The sequence below is a fragment of the Sciurus carolinensis genome, chromosome 8 (genome assembly GCF_902686445.1).
Source record: "Sciurus carolinensis chromosome 8, mSciCar1.2, whole genome shotgun sequence".
Lineage (NCBI taxonomy): Eukaryota > Metazoa > Chordata > Mammalia > Rodentia > Sciuridae > Sciurus > Sciurus carolinensis.
In genome coordinates this window covers 28582395-28602024 of record NC_062220.1, presented here as the reverse complement: position 1 = coordinate 28602024, position 19630 = coordinate 28582395, and the positions used below count along the sequence as shown (strand labels likewise).

Sequence of the window (19630 nt, the reverse complement as noted above, 5' to 3'; positions counted from 1 at the left end):
TTTTTGTTGATGATCAGTTGACCATACACATAGGTTTATTTCTGGGCTATTTTGTTTCACTGATGTATATCTGTCTTATGCTAGTATGACATATTTTTTATTACTGTAGCTTTATAATATATTTTGTAATCAGAAAATGAGAAGCTTCCACATTTTTCTGGAATTCTCTGTGATTCCATATGAATTCTGGGATTTTTATAGACTATATTGAATCGGTAGATCACTATGAGTAGCATAGACCTTTTAACAATATTAAGTTTTCCAATCCATGAGCACAGAATATCATTCCTTTTATTTTTATCTTCTTTAATTTCTTCCAGCAATATTGTGTATTTTTCAGTGTGCAAATCTTTGGCTTCCTTGGCTAAATATTCCTAATCATTTTCTAGTTTTTGATGCTACTGTAAATGGAACTGTTGTATTTTCATTTGAAATTATTTACTGTTAATATACAGAAATGAAAATCAAAAAACTGATTTTCAAATGCTGATTTTCAATCTTGCAACTTTCTTGAACTCATTTATTATTTCTTAAGGTATTTGTGTGTGGGGGAGGGTACATGACGTGATCATGCCCTCTGCAAACAAAGGCAATTTTATTTCTTCCTTTATCATTTGGATGCCTTATTTATTTTTCTGGCCTAACTGCTCTAGGTACTATGTTGAAGAGAAGTGAAGCATGTGTGTACCTTGTCTTTTTCTTGACATTAGAGGAAACGCTTTCAGTTTGAATATCAGGTGTTATATAAACTGTGGGCCTTTAATACACAGTCTTCATTAAGTTGAAGTAATATTCTCTCATATCTAGGATGAGTATTATTTCATGAAAGTACTGAATTCTGTTAAATGCTGTATCTGCATCAAATGAGGTGGTATGATTTTTATACTTCATTGTATTAGGATGGTAGAACAAACTGATTGATTTCATATGTTGAAATATCCTTCACCCCAGGAACACATTCCATTAGATCATGGTGTGTCATTATTTTAATGTGCTGTTGAATTCAGTTTATTCGTTTTTTGTTGAGGATGTCTATGTCAATGTTCTTTAGGGATACTGGTCTGTAGTTTTCTATTTTTTCAGTCTTTGATTTTGATATAGTAATGATACATTCACAAAATTAGTTTGGATATGTTCCCTTCTGAAAAGGGAACATTTTTTGAACTCTTTTTTTGGAGAGTTTGAGAAGGATTGGCACTAATTCTTCTTTAAATATTTGGTCAAATTCACCAGTAAAGTCTTCTGGTCTTGAGCCTCTCTCTCTTTTGGAGATTTTTTGATTAATGATTCATTCACCTTGTAAGTCTGATCAAATTTTCTATTTTTTCATTCTTATGTTTACATTATTCTTTGGGAATCCTTTATTTTCTGTGGCATCAGATGTAATATTTCCCCTTTCAATTCTGATCTTGAATTTTTTTTCTTTGTCGGGCTAAAAGTCAATTTTATTTATCTTTTCAAAAAAAGTTTTTTCTCTCAATGTTTTACTCTTCTTTGTTTTATTTATTTGTACTCTGATCTTACTTACTTACTCCCTTCTCTCTACTTTGGAATTGTTTAGTTCTGTAATTCTTTGTAAATTAGGTTATTTGTGATCTTTCTCCTTTTTCTAACATAGGTGCTTATTACTATACAGCTCTCTCAGAACTGCTTTTGCTGCATCTCATAAGTTTTAGTATGTTGTCTTTCATTTTTGTCTCTAGATATTTTCTAATTTCCATTTTGATTTCTTCTTTGACTCACTGGTTAAGAGATATTATTTAATATCCATACATTTATGAATTTCTTAATTTTCCTGTTACAGTTTTCTAGTTCCATTCCATTGTAGCTGGACATAACACTTGGTATATATTCAATCCTAAATTTACCAACTTGTTTACTAACCTAACATTTGACCTACTCTGCTGAATGTACTGTGTATATTTGAGAAGATCATGTTAATAGTCTCTAGTTATAATGAATGTTCTGCCAGACACAGTGGCACATGCTATAATTCCCAGGTGGAGGATCAGAAGTTCAAAGCCAGCCTTGGCAACTGAGTGAGACCTTGTCTCAAAAGGAAAAAAAAAAAAAAAAAAAAAAAGGGTGGGGGGAGAGCCTCGGGATGTTGCTCAGTGGTTACGCACCACTGGGTTCAATCCCTGGTACAAAAAAAGAATGTTCTGTATATGCCTATTAAGCTCAATTGGTCTATAGTTTTGTTAAAATGTTCTGCTTTATTTAATTTTCTGTGTGGACGTTCCATCTATTATTTTACATGGTATATGGAAATTTTCTGCTGTAATTATGTGGCTACATACTTCTTCCTTCATATATATATCTGCAATGTTTGTTTCATATACTGGGAGCTCTGATGTTGGCTGGATATATAATTATTATATTTTCCTGGTATCCTTTTACTGTTGTAATAGTTTTTGACCTAGAAGTCTATTTTACCTGATATAAGTGTACTGTTTGTGCTTTCTTTGGTTATCTTCTTAATTGTTTTCACTCAATCATCTATGTCTTTTGATTGCAGAATTTAATTCATCTATAACATAAGGAGTTAGTGACTGGGAAGGATATGTGGTCATTTAGTACTTTTCTATGAGTACTGCAAGTCTTTTGTTCTGTTTTTTTCTTTCTTGCTATCTTCCTTTATGTTTGGATGAGGTTTTATAATGATAAAACTCATTTCTAATTCCTTTCTCATTTTCTTTTGTGCATTTTTTACAGGTAATATTTTTGTGGTTGTCACAGGGTTTACATAAAACATCTTATAATAACAACCTATTTTAATCTCATAATCACTTAATTTATGCCACATAAAAAATTCTATACTTTTACTTCTTCTCCCAGCATACTTTTTATTGATATTATAATTTGCATCTTGGTATATTTTGTATCCATTAACATATTTATATAGCTACAGTTATTTCAACTTATGTATCAGGTTTAAAATCATTCATCCTATAATAGTACTGATAGAATACTGCAATATTCTTTATCTGTTTACATATTTCCCTTTACCAGCAAATTTTATATTTGCTTATGCTTTCATCTTGCTGTTTGGCATCCTTTTTAAAATTTATTTTTACTGTCTTAAACTTCTGAATCTAAATACCATATTTATTTCATAAATTAAAATTGCTAAAGAATATACATCAGTGTTATTTAGCAATTACAAATAAGAATTAAGATTCTGTTCAAAGACTTGGGGTACTGAAATAGCCATGTTCCTGCAACTAATAGGGAGTTCTAGTCCATAAAAAGTTCACCGGTGCTTGATGTAGCTCAGTGGTAGAAGCCCTGAGTTCAATCCCCAGCTCCAGGGGAAAAAAATAAATAAACTATATCATATAAAAGGTCCACCAATTTTAATACCTACCAGTTCCTTTGCTTAGATACGGGGGCTTAAAGAATTTCACAACACCATAGACATTGACAATTGTACCACCTCTAAGTTGATTAAGGGGTGTATATATATAATTTGTTGCTGGAACCTGAAGAAAAAAAAAAAAACAGTGATTATGTTATTAAGTATTTATTTTTTAGAATCATATGATCACAGTTATAACTTAGCAAATATACATAACCGTATATTGTCCTTTTAAGTATCTCAAAGAAGATACAACTTTAAAAAAGAAAATGTGCAGTTTATAAAGTTTACTATATAAATCAACTAGTGTTCTTTAAAATAACTTGTTATTTTAAATGGTATAATTAGCACACTACTCCATAAAAGTATAACCAGTGTACAATTTTTTTGAAACATTATAGTTCTTCAAAAAGAAAATAGAAAACAATATATTAAAGTATCAGTAATTAATGTGTAAATTGAAGCTACAAAAGAAAATAAGAAATTCCTAAGAAAAAGTGTTTTACTAAAGAGATACAATGAGGCATAAAGCTGGGGATGCAGCTCCAAGGTAGAGCATGTGCCTAGCACAGGCAAGCTCTTGAACTTGAATCCAGTACCTTCCCTTCCCTTAAAAGAAAAGGAATAAACAGATATAGTGAGATGTTTCTTAAAGCCCTGAAAGAGTGGTAAGAATATTGGTCTTGTTAATAAAGAATTCTATGTTTTATAAGTTTAGGAAAAATATTTTGTCTAGGATATTCCCAAGGGTACTAAAGGTTCTGAGGGGCCCTTCAGTTGTTCAATCATTTTAGATACTTTTACTCTAATACTTCCCCAACTTATGTGGAAATGAAGTCATAACTGGAAGGTAAAATTCACAGTTTATGTGATCTACAAAGCATAATTTTAAAAACCATAAACAAACAGAATGAAGACTAGTAGAGTGGGGAAAAGGAAACAGGGGAGGGGAGGGTAAGGAAGGGAAGGCCTAAGGACTGAAGTTGAAGCAAATTATATTTCATCCTTATATGATTAGGTCAAAATGAAATCAATTATTATGTGTAACTACACTGAACTAATTTAAACAAAAAGGACAAAAAAAGTGCTATCAGAAAAAATTCTAAAAAATGTAGTCTATGAAATTTTGGATTTGGTTTGTAACTAACTAATATCACTTCAACACTTGTATAATTTCTCTTTCTTTTTCCCCTCTACTGTAACAAAGACTTCACATGGACTTAAATATATAGATTTTGGTTCATAATAGTATATTGTGATTAAAAGTGGTAACAAGAAAAAATATTTACTGAAATAACTACGTGAGTGTGGGGAAAAAAGAGAAAGTGGTTTGTGAAGCTATGTTTGCACATCAAGAGGGATGTAAATCAATCCTATAGTTTCAGCTGGGTGGTGCTGTCATCCACCTGCCTCTACCCCAACAGAAAATAAGATTATCCATCACTCTGAAAGCGAAAATTTTAAAACTCAAATAAAACTAAATTAATTCATTTTTTCAAGGAAGCTGATTCCTTGAGTCAAACATGGAAGGGTGGGGCTTAGAAACTGCATCAAAGTTTAACACAAAAGAAAACTGTAGCTCATCAATGATGAAAGAACAATGTTCAGCAAAATGAACAGAAAAGAGGTGAGATGTGCCTTGGCTGACAAAATGCCTGGACACAATATAGTCAAATACACAGATTAAAGGGGAATGTTAGGACAGCTAATGGAATGATTCGAGTTACTGTACTTGTTAATTCATGACCAAACACAACTTATGAATTATAAATTAGGCTTTCCATGTAATCAGACTCTCTGTGTATGTAGCAAGTAAGCTGTATTTTTAATGATATATTTATAAATTGATGTTTCTGCTAATATTCTCTTAAAAGTTTGGATAATGTATTTTTTTGGGTATGGGGGACTGACCCCAGGGGCTCACTGATATACATCCCCAGTACTTTGTTTTTATGAGACAAGATCTCACCAAGTAGATTAGGGGTGTGCTAAGTTGCTGACGCTAGCCTCAAACTTATCATCATCCTGCTTCAGCCTTCCAAGTCGCTGGGATTGCAGGCATGCACCACTGCACCTGGCAGTTAATGAATTCTCAAGTAAGTATGTATTTGGGAAGACAGCAAATAAACTTACATAATAATTCCCAATAAACCTTACTTGCCAGATGCAGTGGTGCATGCCTATAATCCCAGCAGCTCGGGAGGCTGAGGCAGGAGGATCATGAGTTCAAAGCCAGCCTCAGCAAAATCAAGGTGCTAAGCAATTCAGTGAGATGCTTTTTTAAATAAAATACAAAACAGGGTTAGGGATGTGGTTCAGTGGGCAAGTGCCTCTGAGGTTAATCCATGCCACCAAATTAAAAAATAAATAAATAAATAAACCTTACCTAAGTAACTAATTTGTCTCCCTTGCTGACAATGAAATATGGCATTCCACAAGAAATGATTACAGAGGAGACACCCAAATCAATTTTAACTTAGGAGACAAATGTATGTTGGAAGGGATATGGTGTGGTTAAGTAAGAAGAGTGGTAAGCAAAGTCTTTCTGAAGGGGATAAATAATGAAATATGGAAGGACAAGAAAGAGAACGGTACTTACAAGAGATTGCTTATAACATTACATAATTAGGGATCTGAAAATAGCTTGACAAAATTGATGCAAATGCTTTTTCTAATATCAATATCAATAACAATAAGTATAGAATATTTACAGCAAGCTACCACCTTCTAGGTTGTTAAGAGGAAACAGTACTTGCTATGGCAATGCCTTTGAACACATTATTCTACAAATAACTGTAAAAAAATACATCATCACTGTCCAACAGATCCTTTTGTGACAATGAAAATGTTCCACAATATTGCGGCCACTAAGAAATTTAAATATGACTAGTGCAAATTATGAAGTGAACTTTTAATTTTAATCACCACACATGTCTAGCTACTACAGTACTCAATAGCAGAGATCTATACATTCACTAAAACATTCTTCTTAGAAAATTATGGGCCCATACATTAAAAATAATTTAATAGCATTTAAAAAAACATTCAGCATGTAAATCACTTGGTCTTCATTTCACATAGACATTAAAGGTTATTTTATGTTCCAATAGTTAAGAGGTAGCCCATCAGAGAATTAGTCAAGAAAATGTTGAGCACTAGGTTAAAACATGGAATGAGATTTACAATATAGGCAGAGAAGGTAACTAATGGATAAAAATCAAGCACAGCAGAAAATATAAGCCTAGAGAAAAAAGACAATAACATCATAAATTTCCTTCCTTCTTTTCCTTCTTCCTCCTTTCCTCTGCAGTGGGCCATGTATCACACAGGGTATTGAAAATAAAGAGGTGAATATAACACAACCACTTCTTGCGCTATTGGAAGGACAAACCATAAACTGGGAGAGATGACTGAAATGGAGTAGTCTTAGGAAGTCCCTTTGAGGCAGCAGAGTGTGTGCTTAGAAAATTCCCTTTGAAAAGATATTTACAGAAAGGAACCAATTAAGTAAAGAACAGAAGTTGGGAATGAGATAAACAAGAGCATTCTAAGAAAACAAATTTAATAATGTCTGAGAATCCAGAAGAAGGTGTACATGATTAGAGTATACCGGGCAAAGTTAATAATACCAAGATTAGGTTGGATAGGAATATAGGGGCTAGTCTATACGTTGACCCTTTAGATAATAGAATTGGGCCAAATGTTTTTAAATCCTGAAGACAGTACAAGATCAAATAATTGGTGTTATTTGAAAAGGGCAATCCTTCCATAACTATAAAACAATATACTCCATTTCCTAAATTCTAAAAGACTACTGGTCCAATGACAGATTAGCCATTAAATAATACATTCTCAGGAAAACCTCAAAATCTTCTTAGGAAAATAGTAAAAACCTCACCAACAATAACTGGATGCTTTGTTGAAAACACTGCAAGGTCCAAGTTCAGTATAAAAATGTGAAAATGAGCACTAGAATCATGAAAATAAAGTCCAATAAATTTGTACTTGATTTATTTAAGAGGCCTGAGCTTTGTGAAAAAAAATTTTTTTGCCAAATTTAGAGACTTTTATTTCTTTCTTATTTGCAGGTTCAAAGATGTACCAAGTATTTGAAGTTGATCAATCTATAACAATTTTAGGAAATACAAACACCAGGGCCAATTCACGTTCTAAAAAAGTTTATCTACTCTCTTATGATTAGTTTCCCCCAAGGACAAATTTTAATTATATTACTATTCCAAATTCAAAACCTATGTCTCATATTCTTTTTTTTTTTTTTTTTTAAGAAATAAAGTCTCTATTCTCTATTTGCCTGTTTTTAAGTAAAGGTTTAAAAATATAGGCAGAACATAAATGTTAAATTAAATTTTAACAGATTCATCATAAGTAGCCTACCTGTAAAATGGGAACCTTCCTACTTTTGTAACAAAATTCTTTAAGAGTGAAAAAAATGGTATAAAAAAAGAAAAGCAAAATGTATCACAAATATAAAGAACAACTTTACTTAAAATTATATAATTTGTCAAATCACAATTCAGCACATAATAATCTATTTATATATAACTTGATGAAAAAGAAAGGATTCTTCCTATGATTTAACACTATCAAAAATATTATTGTTTTCCTATAGTAAAAATCTTTTTAAATTTAATTTTCTTGTGTAAATATAGCTTATACAAACTATTAGTAAATACTGCAGATAATACAATAAGCAGATATTAATTACTAAGTATATAACTGAGATATGACAATATCTGATATTAAAAAAAAATTGCATTTTCCCATGGTACTGATACTATTTCAAAATCAGACTCTCATGGTACTGATACTATTTCAAAATCAGACGATAAGGTAGACTAATTCAAAATCAAACTATAAAGGAGATCTGACTAAAAATTAGATATAAATATGTCTGTGCATATCATTGTGCATGTATATGTGGATGTAGGTGTTATGTATTCTAAAATATCATCTTACCAAAGACATTGATTCTGTAGAAAAATCTCTCACAGATTTGACATAAACCTGAAAAAAGAGAGAGGGTTTAGTTGTATGCAAACTATCTGCAGTGTGCTTACAGACCTTAAACTGTGGTAACACAATACACTTAACACTATAATATTCAAAATCACTAAAATGATAAGAGCTATAGATTATATATTAAGATACATGTCAGGCATGGTGGCTCATACCTATAATCCCAGCAGCTCTGGAGGCTGAGGCAAGAGCATCACAAATTCAAAGCCAGTCTCAGCAACTTAGCAAGATCCTTTCTCAAAACTTAAAAAATTTTAAAAAGGGCTGGGGATGAGGTTCAGTGGCTAAGCACCCCAGAGTTCAATCCCTGATACCAAAAAAAAAAAAAGGTAGCACATACAAAGTTTTCTAAGACACAAATTAAAAAACTTAAAAAAATGTCAAGTTCTAATGAAAATGTACTTTAAAAAAACTTGGACATGAAATTCAAAGTACACCAATATTTAGTTCTCGGGAAAGAATATAAAAGAACACAGAATTTTCAGCCCAAAGGAAATGGAAAATCAGAATTGGTGTTCAAAACTTCTACACAGAACCCTGAACTTTACAGAAGAAAAAATAAATGTAGCAATGATCACTTTACCTGTAAATCTCACTCATATTCAACCTAATTTATTAATTTTACTATCAAATAAAGTCACCCATAGCCCCTGAAATGCTTTGTGCATACTAGGAAAAAAGACAATCAAACAATTGCATAATTTGGTCAATATATGATTTTGACCAAAAAGGTAGCTTTCCAGCATGTGAAGGAGAAAGGAGGTCAAGAGAAAGAAGAGAATGGTCATTTTCACAAAGAATAATACAGGAGAGTATCTGTTTTGCCTAATTAATTTGAAGTGCAATCAAGTCAACTATCAAGAGTGCCCAATAGGATAATTACAAAGAATACGATAAGGTCTTGAATGTCTATGCAGTTTTATAAGTTTCATTAATAAATGCAATCATATGTCAATCAGGATACGTCAGTCAAGAAGGCAACAAGGGACTACATATATGATGGTGGTCCTGTAACACTGCCTTATGACATGGCAACAATCTTAGCTTGTGAAAGTACATTCTAGGATGTTTATATAACCATGAAATCACCTAATAATGCATTTCTCAGAACATACTCCCATCATTAAGAAATACATGACTGTGTCCATATAGTTCTTTCCTTTTTCAGAGTAATTCTAAACATTTCAAATTTTTTAAAACTTGAAATAGTCAACTGTTGAGGCTCAAATAGCTTACATGTCACATTTTGTATGGTTCCTGTACATATGTTCTGATTAATAAATTTGTACATTTTTTTCTCCTGTTAATCTGCTTGCTTGTTTCAGCAGACTCAACCACTGAAACTTCAGAAGTTTGAGCTTTCTACACAATTCAGACTAATTTATCTGCAGTTTTTCAAAAATACCACCTCCATCCCATTACTTCAGCTAAGTGAAGCTATAATACACATGGTTAGAGAATAAAAGTTGCCACTTACATAAACAGTTGATTTGAAGTTTTCAAATGCTTTCAAAAATACACAATGTTTAGTATTTTTGCTCTTAGATGAAGATGCTGACAAAACAATAAATCTAGCCACTGCAATGGTGTCCTACATAGGAAAAAAAAGTTTGTTATTCAATTACTAAATATCTATAACCCTGAATGTTATATAAATCATTATGTTACTTAAAAACAGGAGTTGGGGAGATAGCTCAGTTAGTAGAGTGCTTGCCGCACAAGCACAAGGCCCTGGGTTCAATCCCCAGCACTGCTCTCCACAAAAAAAAAAACAAAACAAAACAGGAATAAAATGGAAAACTGCTTAACCTAAATTGATTTCATGTTTATTGAATATATGATTTAAACTAGACCCTCTTCTGACTCTCAACTTCTACAGCCAAAAGGTAGCCATAGAAATATATAATGCCCCACTTCATGGCCCAGGAAAACACTAACAAAATCACTCAGAAGACTGTTTAGTGGGACTTAAAAATCATTGTTTATCTTAGTTTATGTAAATATATAAATATATAAGCACAAGATAAGAGATGGTTTAGCAGTATTAAAAATAATATTTGAACAAAAATAAATTTCAAGAGATTTCACTGAGAAAGGCATAGTTAGTGCAAAAACTCCATATTACTACAAAATACATGTGTATATAAATCCAGACATGAGACAAAACTAGTAAATTTCCAGTTATACCCAAGTAAGAAGAGATATTTCAAACTTATTTTTGGAACAGTAAGAAGTCATTCTCCATTTATTTCTGTATTGCTCTTCGGTTAATTTTTATTTTTCAGATACTGAACTATAAACTGAGTTATGCCTTGTTCATTGCACTTATTTTGTTTTCTTATTCTTCTAATTTTAATAACAACTCTTAAGATGTATAAAAAATTACTGCACTTTAGCTGGGCGTGGTGGTGCATGCCTGTAATCCCAGTTGCTCAGGAGGCTGAGGCAGGAGGATTGTGAATTCAAAGCCAGCCTCAGCAATGGGGAGGTGCTAAGCAACTCAGTAAGACCCTGTCTCTAAATAAAACATGCAAATAGGGCTGGGGATGTGGCTCAGTGGTTAAGTGCCCCTGAGTTCAATCCATGGTACCAAAAAAAAAAAAAAAAAAAAAAAAAAATTAAATTCCTGCACTTTAGGTCATCATTCTTCAAAAGTTTTAATCTCCACCAAATCAAAGTCTTCTACATTACTACATTTTGCTTTATATATACAAGGGCCTAGTATCGGTCTCCAGAATTTTCTATTTGGTTTCATAAACTAGGCTCTAAGTCCCTTGAAGAAAAGAGGTTATATCTTTATATGCCTTCTGTTTACAATGTTTGTCACAACGTTTGCAGGCCCTCTATAAGAAAACTGAATCAAATGAAGAATGTTATATTGTCTTTTATAAAATCTCTTGCTTTAACCAAGCATTTTAGTTCTTCAAATTCTTGCACTAGTTTTTCTTCTTAAGAGACTACAAACATAAAATAACTATAAATCTTCATAGTTAAACTGGAGAAAAATCTCATTAAGATTTTATTAATATCTACCATGTTTTAGGAAGTTCAAAAGGGGAATACAATTAACATGCTTCTGGAATAAATTTTTACAACTGACCTCAGACCAATAAATTTTCTGCTTTCAACTGACCACAGACCAATAAATTCTCTTAAATGAAAACATAAGATTTTAGTTAAAGATTCAAAGTCTATTGAAATAAGCATGGTTTATCAGTACACGAAAACACACATATACACACACACACCTGTCCTTATGTTATTCTCTATTTGACTTAAAAACATTTTCAAACATAAACATTATAAGGGAAAAAAAATACACCAAAAGCAAAAGATGAGGGAGAGATGAACATTTTGGTCTCAATTTTTCAGTAAAGAAATATCTTTCATGACGTAGAAAATATTTTAAGAATAAGTGACTAAAAGCTGTGCACCAGCGTTCATTAAAAAATTTTCAATATGTCAATATTAGTTGCACGATTCAGTAAGAAGTTATAATTAATTATTTCCGGACCATATACTTGACGACACAGAAATTACCAAACTTTTCTTAAAAAATGAAAGTTTATTATAAGCACAGATTTATTTTTGAATATGTACACAAATATGCACACACATATATAAATTGTATTGAAGGCCCTCAGTGATGTCATCTCAGCTGACCCTATTTCCAACTACTTTCATTCAATTAAGGACAAACTGTATTCTCTTATACATCTAGCACTTTTCCACATATATTCTTTTCTTATTCTAAGCCACCATGAATAATGAACAACATTTCCCCATTTGTATATATTTAACCTTATCCGTATTTCAAAGTCTGGGTTATAAATGTTTCTTTCTTTTTTTTTTTTTTTCTAGTTGCTTACTTAGATGTATTACAGCTTTATTTTATCACATAAACACTTTTTTATCTAGAAACATTTTTATTAAATATATTTTTATATATTTTTTTATTATTGTATACAAATGGGATACATGTTGTTTCTGTATTTGTACATGGAGTCAAGGCATACCATTTGTGTAATCATAAATTTACATAGGGCAATGTTGTTTGATTCATTCTGTTATTTTTTCCCTTCCCTCCACCCCTCCCACCCCTCTTTTGCCTCTATACAGTCCTTCCTTCCTCCATTCTTAACACCCTCGTTATCCCTAACGCTAAACCTAACCCTAACCCTAACACTAACCCCTCCCACCCCCAATTATATGTCCTCATCCGCTTATCAGTGAGATCATTTGTTCTTTAGTTTTTTGAGATTGGCTTATCTCACTTAGCATGATATTCTCCAATTTCATCCATATGCCTGCAAATGCCATAATTTTATCATTCTTCATTGTGGAGTAATATTCCATTGTATATATATGCCACAGTTTCTTTATCCATTCATCAACTGAAGAGCATCTAGGTTGGTTCCACAATCTGGCTATGGTGAATTGAGCAGCAATGAACATTGATGTGGCTGTATCTCTGTAGTATGCTGATTTTAAGTCCTTTGGGTATAGGACAAGGACGGATAGCTGGGTCAAATGGTGGTTCCATTCCAATCTTTCTGAGGAATCTCCATACTGCTTTCCAGAGTGGCTGCATAATTTGCAACCCCACCAGCAATGTATGAGTGTTCCTTTTTCACCACATCCTCGCCAACACCTATTGTTGCTTGTGTTCTTGATAATCGCCATTCTAATTGGGGTGAGATGAAATCTTAGGGTAGTTTTGATTTACATTTCTCTTATTACTAGAGATGTTGAACATTTTTTCATATATCTGTTGATTGCTTGTACATCTTCATCTGTGAAGTGTCTGTGAATTTCCTTAGCCCATTGGTTGACTGGATTATTTGTATTCTTGGTGTAGAGTTTTTTGAGTTCTTTATAGATTCTGGAAATTAGCACTCTATCTGAAGTATGAGAGGCAAAGATATTCTCCCACTCTGTAGGCTCTCTCTTAACATTACTGAGAGTTTCCTTTGCTGAGAGAAAGCTTTTTAGTTTGAATCTATCCCAGTTGTTGATTCTTGCTTTTATTTCTTGTGCTATGGGAGTCCTGATAAGGAAGTCTGATCCTAAGCCAATAAGTTGAAGGTTTGAACCTACTTTTTCTTCTATAAGATGCAGGGTCTCTGGTCTGATTCCGAGGTCTTTGATCCCTTTTGAGTTGAGTTTTGTGTAGGGTGAGAGATAGGGGTTTAATTTCATTCTGTTGCATATGGTTTTCCAGTTTTCCCAGCACCATTTGTTGAAGAGGCTATCTTTTCTCCATTGCATATTTTTGGATCCTTTGTCTAGTATGAGAAAATTGTATTTATTTGGGTTTGTGTCCATGTCCTCGATTCTGTACCACGGATCTACCTGTCTATTTTGGTACCAATACCACGCCGTTTTTGTTACTATTTCTTTGTAGTAGAGTTGAAGATCTGGTATTGCGATACCCCCTGCTTCGCTCTTTCTACTGAGGATTGCTTTAGCTATTCTGGGTTTTTTATTCTTCCAGATGAATTTCATAATTGCTTGCTCTATTTCTGTAAGGTACATCATTGGGATTTTAATTGGAATTGCAATGAATCTGTATAGCACTTTTGGTAGTATGGCCATTTTGACAATATTAATTCTTCCTATCCAAGAACATGGGAGATCTTTCCATCTTCTAAGGTTTTCTTGAATTTCTTTCTTGAGTGTTCTGTAGTTCTCATTGTAGAGGTCTTTCACCTCTTTTGTGAGATTGATTCCCAAGTATTTTATTTTTTTCGATGCTATTGTGAATGGGGTAGTTTTCCCAATTTCTCTTTCTGAAGATTCATCACTTATGTATAAAAATGCATTGGATTTATAAGCATTGATCTTGTAACCTGCTACTTTACTGAATTCACTTATGAGTTCTAAAAGTTTTCTGGTGGAATTTCCAGGTTCTTCTAAATATATAATCATGTCATCAGTGAACAGGGATAGTTTGAGTTCTTTTCCAATTCGTATCCCTTTAATTTCTTTGGTTTGTCTAATTGCTGTGGCTAGAGTCTCAAGAATAATGTTGAATAGAAGTGGTGAAAGAGGGCATCCCTGCCTTGTTCCAGTTTTTAGGGGGAATGCTTTCAGTTTTTCACCATTTAGAATGATATTGGCCATGGGCTTAGCGTAGATGGCCTTTAAAATGTTAAGGAATGTTTCCACTACCCCAATTTTTTCTAGTGTTTTGAGCATGAAGGGATGCTGTATTTTATCGAATGCTTTTTCTGCATCTATTGAAATAAATCATGTGATTCTTAACCTTAAGTCTGTTGATATGGTGAATGACATTTATTGATTTCCGGATGTTGAACCAACCTTGCATCCCTGGGATAAAACCCCCTTGTTCATGGTGCACTATCTTTTCAATATATTTTTGTATGTGATTTGCTCAAATTTTGTTGAGAATTTTTGCATCGATGTTCATTAAGGATATTGGTCTGAAATTTTCTTTCCTCGATGTGTCTCTGTCTGGTTTAGGTATCAGGGTGATATTGGCTTCATAGAACGAGTTTGGGAGGGTTCCCTCCTCTTCTATTTTATGGAATACTTTGAGGAGTATTGGAAATAGCTCTTCTTTAAAGGTTTTGTAGAACTCCGCTGAGAACCCATCTGGTCCCAGACTTTTCTTTGTTGGTAGGCTTTTGATGACCTCTTCTATTTCATTGCTTGAAATTGATTTATTTAAGTTGTGTATGTCCTCCTCGTTCAGTTTAGGTAATTCATATGTCTCTAGAAACTTGTTGATGTCTTCGAGGTTTTCTGTTTTGTTGGAGTATAGATTTTCAAAATAGCTTCTAATTATGTTTTGTATTTCACTTGTGTCTGTTGTGATATTTCCTTGTTCATTCCGAATTTTAATAATTTGAGTTTTCTCCCTCTTTCTCATTGTTAGTGTGACTAAGGGTTTATCAATTTTGTTTATTTTTTCAAAGAACCAACTATTTTGTTAATTTTTCCGATTATTTCTTTTGTTTCAATTTCATTGATTTCGGCTCTAATTTTAACTATTTCCTGTCTTCTACTACTTTTGGTGTTGGTCTGCTCTTCTTTTTCTAGGGCTTTGAGCTGTAGTGTTAAGTCGTTTATTTGTTGATTTCTACTTCTTTTGTTGAATGCGCCCCATGAAATAAATCTTCCTCTATGTACTGGTTTCATAGTGTCCCAGAGATTTTGATATATGATGTGTCTTTGTTCTTGTTTACTTCTAAGGATTTTTTTATTTCCCTCCTGATGTCTTCTGTTATCCATTCATCATATAATAGTGTATTATTTAATCTCCAGGTATTGGAGAAGTTTCTGTTTTTTATTCTGTCATTTATTTCTAATTTCAATCCATTATGATCTGATAGAGTACAAGGTAGTATCTCTATCTTCTTGTATTTGCTAACAGTAGCTTTGTGGCATAAAATATGGTCTATTTTAGAGAAGGATCCATGTGCTGCTGAGAAGAAAGTGTATTCGTTCTTTGTTGGATGGTATATTCTACATATGTTGGTTAAGCCTAAATTGCTGATTGTGTTATTGAGATCTATGGTTTCTTTATTCAATTTTTGTTTGGAAACATTTATTCAATTTATTCCAAACAAAAACTGAATAAATGTTTCTTTCTGATAAGATCTTAAATTATATCTTTCCCAGAAAGAAAAAAAAAAATTCTTCTGAATTCTCTCATACAGCATTTAAAAATTCTTTGTACTCTTTTACTTCCTAACTTCAAACTTTTCTCAACACCTCTAGTGCCATGTTAGAGCCCGTTAAGCTCTTTAAAAATAATGTCCGATCCCAGGTGTACATCTCATGTGTGACTGACAGGATTCTATTCACAGCAGTCAACAAAGCTATTAAATGAGTTAACATTAGTAAAAACTGAAGTAAGAGCAAACAAAGGAGGAGAAAAAATGGCTCTTCAACTCTAGTTCCCATGAATCCACACATATTTTTATATTTATTCAAATAAATAGAACATAAGATATTTAACATTACAAAATATTAGTTTGCATAAATACTCAAGATTGAATTGAAAATGAGATTTAAAATGTAGTATTAAAACTCTAAGTTTCTGAGAAGTGCACACCAAAGTCATTCAAAAAAGTATAGGAATCACTTAGTTTGATACCAAGAGGACATTCTGATGTATCAGAGCAGTTATCTCAATCTGTTGAAAAAAGTATTAAGAAATCAGCTTGAGAAGAATACCATGTTACTAAAATTGACAGGGTTTATCGATGCCTATGCTGAATTTATAAAAGTAAACATACACTCAAGTGTAACTGAAATCTAGAGGTGTTGTTTCCTTTTCAGGCCTTTTCCATCCTTCACTGTGTCTCAGGAACAGTGAGTGATTCCTTGTCACTGAACAATTCCCTGTTTAGTTCAGCCAAGAGGAATATTTACTGCAAACCAGTTTCAGGAAAAAAAAAAAAAAAAAAAAAAAGAATGAAAACAGTATATGTGTTCTTAACATAAAAAAAATGTTCATCAAATCAATAATTTAACAGGCCAAAAAAAAAAAAAAAAAGCCTACAAAGCGTATGATCCCATCTATATGACATTCTGAAAAATGTAAAACTATAGAAACAATAGAAAGATGAAAAGATAAGTGGTCACAGATTCGGGGAAGGAAGAGATGATTAGAAAGAGTATAGAAGATTTTTTGGCATTGAAAATCCTCTGTGGATACTATAATGGTAGATAGTATTTATAACCCAGACTTCCATTTCATAGGTTTTCTCTTCATGTTCTTGTTTCTTTTGCTGTGCAGAAGCATTTTAATTTGATGTCATCCCACTTATTGACTTGGTTTTATTTCTTGAGCATTAGGGGTCTTAAGAAAGTTGGTGCCTGCACTGGTATGTTGGAGTTTTGATCATGTGTTTTCCTGTAACGGTTGCAGTTTCTAGTGTAATTCCTAGATCTTCGACTCAGGTTTTTTTATGCAGGGTGAAAGAGATGTAGTTCCATTTTTCTAGATACAGACATCCAGTTTTGCCAGCACCATTTCTCAAAAAGTCTACCTTCTTCCAACACTGTTTTTGGCTCCTCCATTGAGTACCAGATGATATGATTGTATTTATGGGGATTTGTCTGTTTTTTCTATTCAGTCTCATTGGTCTTCATGTCTGTTTTGATGCCAATACCATACTGTTTGTGTTACTATACTCTGAGATCTGGTATCGTGATGCCTTCAGCATTGTTCCTCCTACTCAGTAGTGGCTTTGGCTATTCTGGGTCTCTTTATTTGTCCTCAAATTACTCATGAAATACAAAGGGGGAAGGAACACTGACAAATTCATTCAAAGAAAGAAAAATTCAGACCAATATAATTGATGAATATAGTTGAAAAAAACCTGTAATAAAATACTGATAAACCACATTAAAAAAAACATGAAGAAGGGCTGGGGACCAGCTCAGTTGGTAGAGTGCTTTTCTCACATGCACAAGGCCCTGGGTTCAATCCCCAGCATCCCCTGTCCCCAAAAAATCTGTGTATCTCCCTCTCTCTCTCTCTCTCTCTCTCTCTCTCTCTATATATATATATATATATATATATATGAAGAAGATAGTACACCATAATTGATTCATTCCAGGTTGGTTCAACATACACAAATCAATAAATATAATGCATTACCATAAATACAAAAACCATCTCAATACAATCTGAAAAAGTATTGGGCAAAATCCAGCATCCATTCATGTTAAAAATGTTGGAGAAACTAGGGACAGAAGGAACTTACTCCCACATTGTAAAGGCTACATACAATAAATCCAAGGTCAACAAATATTTAACTGAGAAAAACTGAAAGAATTTCCCCTAAAATGAGGAAGAAGACAAGAATGTTCACTCTCACCACTCCTATGCAAAACAGTTCTTCAAACGAGCCAGAACAATCAGGAAAGAAAAGTAAATTAAAGGGATACAAATACGAAAAGAAGTCAAATTATCTATTTTCTAATGACCTGATCCTTCATTTAGAAGACCCAAACAACTCAACCAGACTTACAGAGTTGATAAAATCAGCAAATTAACAAGATACAAGATAAACATAAGTAAATCAACCGCTTTCCTATACTCCAATAATTAATCCACTAAGAAAGAATGAAAATTAACTCATTCGCAATAACCTCCAAAAAAAAAAAGGCCATACTACCAAAAGCATTAAACAGATTCAATACAATCCCTACCCCATCAAAATACCAATGACATTATTCACCTCCTTACTAACTTTCATTCATATTCTCTCTCCCTGTCTTTCTCATTCCATCATTTCTGAAGAATACCTTTCTTCAACGAATTACATCTCAGGTCTTCTTACACACTGAATTTTAATAACTCAAAACAGTCATCTCAAGTATTAATTAAACTGATATAAATCCACATCTTCAAAGAAAGGAATAATAATAGTAATAACAACAGGGATTGACTGGAGCTACCCATCACCAAAGTACCCCATCATAAAAGACAGTTTTATAAGAACCTGCTTACAGCTATTAATTCTTAGCATAAATGGCTCAAGTAGGAATGACTTTGTATGGGCATAGGGTTTTTCCTATTTTTCTAGTCCCCTTCCCTGATAAAAAAGATTGCTATTTAACACTTTGTAGTAGATTTGTCTCTAGAATTTCTCTCTCACACCAAGAACATTAAAAACATATCTCAATGAGAATCTTCAAACTTGTATCTAAAGCTACTCTAGTTTTCATCCTGGGAGAAATGGTCTCATGAGCTGTCCCATGAGTTTTAAGACATGAACTATATAGCAACTATTTGACTTTCCTTGAATTCCAAAGAAAGAGTTTAAGATATACCACTGGTTTAATAACAGATTTGCACAAGGAAAAATACTGCTATACTGATTCTCCTTTTGTTTGTTCAAAACAAAAATTAGGAAAAAATTTATTGCCTCTTTATAAAAGCATCAGCAAAACAGAATAGATTAAAACTTCATTTAAGCAATATACCCACGACAATCTTGTACATGGAAAATAAAACAAAGCAAAAACCGAAGTTTCTTTGAAATGGATCTTTAATCTAGACTTTAAAGTCAGGTTTTGCAAAAACAACATCACTTCACAAGTATACTGGATGAAATATAAACCACTACAACTTCTGCTACTACAGTACTGTCAAAATAGAATTACCAGAAGATCCAGCACAGTCTACATGTATACCCAATAGAACTGAAGGCAGGGTCTGAAGAGAGATCTGCATACCACTTATATGAGGAACCC

General features: G+C 32.8%; 1 protein-coding gene across 9 annotated transcripts in view; it reads right to left on the bottom strand.

Annotated features, from left to right (window-relative positions):
• Window positions 1-19630, bottom strand: part of Pot1 (protection of telomeres 1) — a 114859-nt gene that overhangs the window by 76264 nt on the left and 18965 nt on the right. For 5 of the 9 annotated variants that reach the window (XR_007109870.1, XM_047561781.1, XM_047561782.1 and 2 more), the window contains 3 exons: window positions 9873-9986; window positions 8336-8383; window positions 3368-3482 (listed from right to left, as the gene is read on the bottom strand). Coding sequence is in view for 8 of the 9 variants with exons in the window: in XM_047561781.1 (XP_047417737.1) it covers window positions 3368-3482; window positions 8336-8383; window positions 9873-9986 (277 nt within the window). In the remaining variant the exon portion in view is untranslated. The remainder of the gene's footprint in view (window positions 1-3367; window positions 3483-8335; window positions 8384-9872; window positions 9987-19630) is intronic. The other 4 variants (XM_047561783.1, XM_047561788.1, XM_047561785.1 and 1 more) reach the window with 1 other exon arrangement.